The 8,869-nt window shown below is 45.8% G+C and overlaps 1 protein-coding gene across 1 annotated transcript; it reads left to right on the plus strand.

Moving 5' to 3' along the window:
• Window positions 1–817: 817 nt before the first annotated feature.
• On the plus strand, window positions 818–4,966 carry SLC35E1 (solute carrier family 35 member E1). The gene is made up of 6 exons (XM_059831754.1): window positions 818–1,214; window positions 1,863–1,933; window positions 2,327–2,464; window positions 3,153–3,278; window positions 3,780–4,025; window positions 4,485–4,966. The coding sequence occupies exons 1-6, from the start codon at window positions 818–820 to the stop codon at window positions 4,716–4,718; spliced, it is 1,212 nt and encodes a 403-aa protein (XP_059687737.1). The 3' UTR covers window positions 4,719–4,966.
• Window positions 4,967–8,869: the final 3,903 nt, after the last annotated feature.

Genomic DNA, 8,869 nt, shown 5'->3' on the forward strand with positions numbered 1-8,869 from the left:
TTAATATAGCCAACGTTACGTATTCCTTGAGTTAGTTCTAAAGGTCGGGAGCAACTCTCACTGCCGCGGAGTACGTGACCTTTGCTCAGTCATGGCGCCGACGGCCCTTTTGGGTTTCCTGAGGCAGTCTTCAGTGGCTGCGCTGCCGTTAAGGCCTGCCTGCCGCTCAGGAGCACGCTCGTGCTGTAAAACCAAGCTCAGAAGAGCGATTTCTGTGCGCTCCTTGTACCCCAGCGGGCTTACTGTCACCTGTCAGGCTGCCTCTGGGCCCAGGCTGAAGCGCGGCAGGTCGGCCCTGCTGTGGAGGGCTCCTGCCCACCACGTCCCAGGTTTGCAGCGCGGGGAGAGCTGCCTCTGGGCCTTCATCTTGACTTCGGCTCTGGAGGCGGGGGTGCTCCCGGCAGCGCGGGGGTGAGGGCCTTCCCCGGCCCCTACAGCTCCCGTAGCTCAGCTGGGCTGAGCCCGCCCGGAGGCTCCCGGTCCTACCGAGCGGCTCCTGCAGCCGCAGGGAAGCGCGGGGGGGCTCGGCGGGGGGGGGGGGGGGGGGGGTAGCCCGGGGGCGGGCGCGGGGCCGGGAGCGCTGCGGGCCCGGAGGCACGGTGAGTGCGGGGCGGGCGGCTGCGGCCCCTCAGCGGCGGCTTCCCCCCGGGCCAGCGGGCACGGCCGCGGCGGAAGTGACGCGGGGGAACGGCGCGGCGGTTCCTGCCGGCACCCGTAGCCGCTGAGGCGGCGGTGGGCGCCCGCGCCGGCCCCGCCCCAGGAAGCGACGCGTTGGCGGCGGTGACGTTTCACCGGCAGCCGGGCGGCGCAGGGAGCCATGGCGGCCCCGCTGGCGGCGGCGGCGGCGGGCGGCGGGGGGGCGGCGGCGGCCGCGGCGGGGAGGGGGGGGCGCGGGCCGGCGCTGCGGGAGGGGGCGCGGGTGTCGGCGCTGTGCCTGGCCTGGTACGGGCTGAGCGCCGGCGGGAACGTGGTGAACAAGCTGCTGCTCGGCGGCTTCCCGCGGCCCGTCACCGTCTCGCTCTTCCACATCCTGGGGCTGTGCGGGCTCCTGCCGCCGCTGCTGCGCGCCTGGCGGGTGCCTCCCGCCGGCCCGGCCCAGCTGCCGCCCCGCGCCTACCCCCGCTACATCCTGCCGCTCGCCTTCGGCAAGTACTTCGCCTCCGTCTCCGCACACGTCTCGCTCTGGAGGGTCCCGGTCTCCTACGCGCACACAGGTGAGGCCCGCTGTGTGGGGGGAGGAGGGAGGGGGCCCGGCGCCGTGTCCTTACGCCCGGTGTGCGCGCCCGCGGGTGCCCGGTGGGATGTCCTGTCGCCGGTGTACGCTGGGGTGGGGGCACGGTGCGATGTCCTGGGGCCCAGCGCCCGGTGGGGTGACCTGAAGCCCAGTGTATGCTCGTATGGGGGCCCAGCGCGGTGTCCCGGTCCCCACTGTGGGGACCGGTGCCCCGTACCGGTGCCTGGTGCAGTGATCCAAAGGCTGGTGTGTGCCCCCGTGGGTGCCCGGCAGTGTCCCATGCCCCAACGTGTGCCCCCGTGGGTGCCCGGCAGTGTCCCATGCCCCAACGTGTGCCCCCGCGGGTGCCCGGTGTGGTGTCCTGAGCCCCCGTGGGTGCCCGGTGCGGTGTCCTGAGCCCCCGTGGGTGCCCGGTGCGGTGTCCCAGAGCACCAAGACCCAGCCCGTGTATGTATGAGTGCCCAGCACAGTGACAAGAAGGGATGAGCCAGCATGAGCTGAGGTTATGGCTTTAGTGGGACCAGACCTGAGTCCCTCCGCTATCCCCAGCACTCATCCTCTGCAGATGGTGGTTAATGGAGTTGGCCCAAACTTCGCGTCCCCACCAACATTTTCTTTCCGTTCTCAGTAAAAGCGACGATGCCAATATGGGTGGTTCTTCTTTCGCGGATCATAATGAAGGAAAAGCAGACGACGAAGGTGCGGACAGGTTTGCTGAGGTTTCTTCTCTTGGTGGTGGTTGTGGTGTGCTCTGCTGGCTGGGGTCAGGAAAGTTCGGGCTCTGGTCAGCGGGGTGAAGTTTGTGAGTAAAATTAGATTACACAGATTTTACAAGCTCCTTTTCCTTTTTTTGTGAATGTCAAGAAAATAGGCCTAAACATTGAGCAAGGTGATGTGCTCTGATACATTGGAGTTGTTATAGTGTGTATTGTAGTCACTTAATTTCCTCAAACTACAATAGTATAAAAGTTGATCCCTGGTTCTGTTGCTTTATTCTTCCCACTTTCCTCCCCAAATCAGTGGTATGCATAAACTCAGTTGACATGAAAATTCCTCGAAGACGTAAGCTACTCCTCTCTCTTCCTCTTTCAGGTGTACTTGTCTCTCATCCCCATAATAACTGGTGTCCTGTTGGCCACTGTCACGGAACTTTCCTTTGACATGTGGGGACTCATCAGTGCACTTGCTGCTACTCTGTGTTTTTCGCTTCAGAACATCTTCTCAAAGAAGGTAGTAGTTTTGCTGTTCGTAACACTAGTCAGTAGCACCATCCTTTAGCAGGACAGTGTGTATTTTCCAGTACACATATATATTTTTTTTTTTAAGTTGGCTTTGTAGTCAAAGGAGCCCAGAGTAATGGTTGGCTATTTTGTATGCCTGTTCTCTACAGCTCTTCCTACCTGTTGAAGCTGTTACACTGAAAATTGGGCAGAACTTGAGTTTATCCTGAGACTTTTCTTTACTTCTCTGCATGGATTGTTTTTTTCTGCTGACAGTTTGATAGTGCTTAAATTTAACTGTTCATTTGAAAGCTTTTAATGTATCTTGCTATATTAGATCCTTTCTCTGTAGTGAAAGAGTTAGTGTCAACACGAGGCAGTCCTTGAAATCTTAGAAACAAAGTTAAAATGTACGTCTTCAATCTATTTAGTTACAAAATGATTTCTGGTTTGTAGAGCACTTTAAATATATTGTTATCTTCTTAATACTAGGAGTCACCACTGAAGAAACCATTGTTTTTCAAATGAACATCTGTTTTTCTTAGGTCATCCTTATAGGAAATTCATGCTATAACAGTATTTACTTATTTTCATAATTTATCTGTTGTCTAAAACTGTTGCTGTTACGTGGCTCCTGAGTCTCCGCTGATAACGTGGGCAGTAGCTGAAGAATGATGTTTAATGATGTTTTTTGTCAGGTGTTAAGAGATTCCCGAATACATCATCTTCGGTTGCTGAACATACTTGGGTGCCATGCTGTGTTCTTCATGATCCCAACATGGGTTTTGGTTGATCTTTCTTCCTTCTTAGTAGAGAATGACTTGGTAAGTGTTGTATTTAGGAAACCATTCACTATTAAGAAAGAAAAGAGGGGGGGGAAAAACCCCAACAAACAAACACCACCATGCATATCAAAAAAGTGCACTTAAGTGTTTCAGTGTCGTTCCTCATCAGCACGGAAGGAACTGTTGTGAAATACCTGCAAACTGTTTCACAAAACAATATAAAAAAATAAGCATACTGTTTATCGTGAGAATTCAGGACAGGGTTAGGAGAGGTGGCTTATGTGACAGCGTAAATCTCAGGAATTAGTAGCTGGAGACAGGAACAAATGCAGCCAGAATGTGTGACACGAGTACGTAGGGAGATGTTTTCTCCGAGTTGGTAGTTGCAAATGTAACATACCTGGGTGCCTTTAGAGGTAAGCTGCAGATGTTCTTCCTATCAAAGGCAGGTAAGAAGTGACTCAAGCTGTATTTGGTTTTGTCTCTTATCTGAAACCTGAGGTAACTTTTTTTTTCTTGTAATGTTTGTCTTTATAACAGAGCACGATGTCTCATTGGTCCTGGACCCTGATGCTGCTTATAATCAGTGGATTCTGTAATTTTGCCCAGAATGTCATTGCCTTCAGTATTCTCAACCTGATCAGCCCGCTAAGTTACTCTGTCGCAAATGCCACAAAACGAATCATGGTCATCACAGTGTCCCTTATAATGCTTCGCAATCCGGTTACGAGCACCAATGTCCTTGGAATGATGACAGCTATCTTAGGGGTCTTCTTATATAACAAGGTAAGGGATTGGTTTGTTTGTTTATTTATTCAGGAAGCTCACTTGATACGGTCCAGTAGCTTTGAATGATTTTTTTTTGTACAACAAGTTAACGCCGAGCAGAACAAAAATGTAGAATGCATGGCATAAAACTTCCTTGCAGAGGAGGTACGTCTGTCACCTCAGTGAAGTACTCGGGTGCTTGGGTCAGGCAAGCTGTTAGGACTCTAAGAAACTTAAATTTTGATCTGAATATTTTCTTGAAAAATGAAGATTGGGAAGTAAGTCAAATCTCGTGAGCAAAAGAGCAGCTTACTGGTTTGGCATATAAGAGGAATGAGGTGGTTGTTAGGAGTCACTAATACTTTAAGACTCTAACAGGCATAGATAGTAGTGTAATCGTCAAACTGTGTGCTTTTTTCTAGCTATATGAATATGTTAGGTGATAGCTAAGAAAAACGTTCATTCGTTCTTTCCTAGACAAAATACGATGCAAACCAAGAAGCAAAGAAGCAGCTACTTCCAGTTACAACTGCAGACCTTGTGAATTTGGACCGGCATCGAAACACTCCTGAAAAGTCTCAGAACGGACTTACGGCATTTGCACAACATGGAGACTATCAGTATGGTCGAACCAATATCTTAACAGACCACTTCCAGTATAATCGGCAAAACTATCCAACGACCTACAACTTAAATCGTTTTGATATATAGAATCCTGGCAAACAGGTATAGACTGTGATATCAAAGTGTCCCCAGCATTATCAGAAACTTTTAGTACATCCATGAATGTAAAGCCATTTTATTGTACAGGTTTTGCAGAAGGGAAGATGCATGTGTAGTGAAAGCGGTACAGACCTCCAACTTCTGCTAAGCAGACCTTTAAACGTGAAACAGATCTGACACTGGAACTAAATGCACAGTGTAGCTCTTTGTACAGAGATTCTGGTGAAATGTGCGTACAAAACCAGAGTAAAATATCTGCTGTCACTGCTCCTTTTCAGAGTCTGTCAACTGATTATTCTTTTGGCAGCTAAATTCTGGCCAGTATTTTGTTTCCATGCTGGTAACATCGCCTTTAACTTGTTTTCTGATACGTTTTAATGATACTTTCTTTTAACGAAACTTTCAGAAAGAAGCGAAACTCGGGCGTACTTCTGGTTATCAGGATTTGTCTGTTTGAGGAGGATTGACTGACTTATATCAGTTGCAGATAGGTAGACCTGAATTCATCTTGGGCAACTACGAAACTTCATGTGGGTATTAACTACTTTTGTGCCTATGCCTTCGCTTTTTGATGACAAACCAGAAGTGTTTCTGACAGAGTAGACAGTAGAAAGATTGATCTCTTCAAGAAGCGTATTTCAGGCACGAGAAACGGAATTCTCTAAAATCACTGTTGTCCCAGTCACTGTAGGTAACAAGCAAACAGAGCTTAAGGTCATTGTTGTTTTCTGAATAACGTAGTCCTGTAACTTCAGACATTGCTCTTCCTTGGCAATACAGAAAACACCTTCACAAATAAAGTGTTTGGAATAATACGATTTTTTTTTTCACTTGCTTCACACCTGTTCTTACAAAACTCTTTTGTTGCTTTAGAAACTGAAAGGTTTAAGGTGTTTTCTTCTCAGTTTTATGCATAAATTATGCTCTCTTATATGATTCATATATTATGAATGCATTAAGTTGAATAATAATAATTCTTAATTGTTTCTTAAGTCTATCTTTTTAGCCCCTAATTGTTTTTTTAAGTTTCTTAATTACTGCTGTTGGAGTTGCTGTGTGCATTTAGTCTGACTTCCACTTTCCGCTAAAAGAAGTTACATTTTGTATCCTGCTCTGTTCCTGCAACTCCCCTAGCTTGAATTGTAGCTTGTTAAGAAAAGATTATTTGAATCAGCAGTAAATAGGTAATTTATGGTTAAGAAGAACTGATTCAGTTGGTATAAATGAACGTACTTAATTCTAGACAAGCTGATTGTTGCACGTCAGATACTGCATTTGTACATGAAAGGAATGAAACCAGTTGAACTTGGGTTTCACTGAATCAGATTGTTATTACTTTAGCAAAAGAAGATTTTAGGGGCCTTCTTAACAGAAAAGCTGTTGTACAGTGGGATTTTTGATAGCATAAGTATTATGTTTTTACTAGAAAGGTATTAGATACCGGTGACAAAATTTAGGGTGTGGTACAGAACACTCCACTTATTTATTGCTTTAAAAAATGACCATTTCTGTCATGTGAGACGATGATTTGGCTCCTTTCTGGATAATAAAGAATTTATTTTTAAGTGCAAAGTTAACCTGATCTTATTCTTTTGGCTGCCTGTGGAGGTAGTTCTGTCGACTGCGTTCCACCATACAGTCCAAAAGAGGAAATGGTCCTTCTGAAACTTCAGAGATGGGTTAAATATGCTGCTAATGTTCGTGAGCAGAACTTCCTTGACTTGACTGGAGTTGAACCTGTTCATGCTAGCTTAGAAGTTGGGCTTTTAGTTTAGAAAATCTAAGTAAATTATTCCCTAACCCAGGTTAACAAGAGCAAGATAATGAGGAAAAGCATTCTTTCAGATGAAATTTCTTTTCCAGTATTAATTTACATATAATTATTTCTTTTGAATATGGGAAAGTGCAAAATGTGTATTTCTAAGGCTCACTTCCCAACAGTTAAGTGCTTTTGCATACATGTAAAAAGGATTGTGTGGACTCTGGATTTGGATTAGGTTCTGGCTCTGCAAAAGACTAGTCTGAGGATGAGATATTTAGGCTGAGATTTTTAAGAGGGGCTGAAGTTCTCCAACTGCTTTCAAAGGGAGCTAGCTGTAAACTGTTAGACTCCTGTAAATGCTTCATTGTGTTCTTTGTGCCTCAGTTTCCTGTTTGGAAGTTGGAGATGATTCTTCCCTACTTCACAGGGGGTGAAATACCAGAAAGAAGTAGTAGCGGGGGCCCCAGAGATGTACAGGCATGCTATGAGTTCATCTGTACTGCTGGTACGTCTAGCGCTGTGCCATCTTCGTACAGTTTGAACTGGTACTTGGAATAAAGCTCCGCATACTTTATTGACAGATCAGAGGCTTTATTAAATATATTTAGATGGTTTCCTTTTAAAGAACCTAACCAGATCTTTTTGTCAAGTCTTTTCAGAGAAAGCTTGCACTGCACACTTAGTGTGGCGGGTCTTTAGCTCAGCTTTTTCTGTCAAGACTACGGCCACAGGTGAGGGCTTTCTGCTGAAAATACCTTGCCCCAAATTCCGATCTGGGCTCGTGGCCTCGCTGTGTCTCTGAAACAAACCTACTGTGCTTGCAGACCAAAAAGGGACTGACCCAAACCAAGGATATCATCCGTTTAGGGCCCGGAAAGGGAATCTTTTCCCTGGAGACGGCCTGACAGTGTTCGTGCTCTTCTAGTTCAGGTCTGTGGTCAACAGGGATAATTTTATATGGTAGAACATATAATTAAAACGGTTAAGGGAATCGGTTACAAGAGGTGGTTTTGCTGAGTACCTGAATCCGAGTCCTTAAGCAATATTGCCCACATTCAGGTAAAGGAAGTTTCTGATACTGTTGTAATATATATTTTAATCTTGGACCGCTGCAAGATTTTGTTTGGCAAGGTGAAACATTTGTTTTAACATGGTTTGTAAATTAATGACGTATTTAACTATGTACATAGGTCTGTAGAAAGTATGGAAACACTGGAATAAAAAGGGCGTATCTAGACAATCGTGTATAATGACCCTGTTATTAAATCAAAGTGAAAGGGGTTGGTTTGGGTTTTTTCCTTGCAGGAGGCTCTGGGGGTGCCATACATTAGTGGTAATGGCCACTTGCGAGAAATCGGATTAATGTTTTGCTGTATGGGTGTGACACCTCACTGGATGGTCAGGTAGACTGAAACTAGGATGACGTGGGTGCCATAACCAGTGTTAGGACAGTAGTCACTGGTATCCTTAGAAATGTGTTGATTTCCATTGGGCATTTCTAACATGCGTGTAAATACATCACAAAATTGGGAAATTCTTCCCCACACAGTCCTGAATAGTTCTAGAAATACCAGCGTGAAAGAAACCAATCTCTCCCCACTACATGTGGGTTTTCCCATGATAGCTCCATAGAGTATTTGGTGCTCTTTCAAGCGATCTTCAAAATATTTCCCTTGCAGATTCAGTCTTAGTACCCAGTAGTGATTAGAGCATCTTTATCACCTGGTAAAACGCTTGTGTTTTTTAAATATAACTGAATGCTAAATAAAATTGAGGCAATACTTAGGCTTTGTAGGTGTACAGTGATTTGTAAAAGTAGTGTTGGTGATTTGGGGTCAATTCATGATGATTCCTGAAGCTCAAGACCTTTTCTTTCTAACGTGTGTTCAAACCCACATTTTTCTGATGTAGCATTTTGCAGCAGAAGAAACTTCTGCCATGTAGCTATTTGTGAAAAAGATGCAATATAAATAAAGGGAAGGTTTTGTTTTTCTAAGGCTTCCATTTCTGAACCATGTTGTAAGCTGTTAAAAATAATTCTGGAATATCTTTGTGGTGAAGGTACAGGCTGGTAAAACAAATTTGTTAATCCTGAGATCACAGGTGTGTGATACAATCACATTGTGTAGGTATGCAAGTGCAAATACAGCAGTCACCACCCATCCTTTTTAATTTTTCTTTTTTTTTTTTTAATGTTTTATGTTGGTACTCTATAAATTGATGTGAACATGGGTGGTTTTACCAAGGAAAACCCAAACCCTGTACTCCTTACTGTATGAAATCTGGGACCTAAGCAAATGAACGCTTTTGCGCTGTTTTCCTGTTCTTATTTCAACTCTGTTGTTCTGTGAAGTTCCGGATGTTACTCGGCTGGCTT

This window comes from Gavia stellata, chromosome 32, assembly GCF_030936135.1.
Source record: "Gavia stellata isolate bGavSte3 chromosome 32, bGavSte3.hap2, whole genome shotgun sequence".
NCBI classification, from domain to species: Eukaryota; Metazoa; Chordata; class Aves; order Gaviiformes; family Gaviidae; genus Gavia; species Gavia stellata.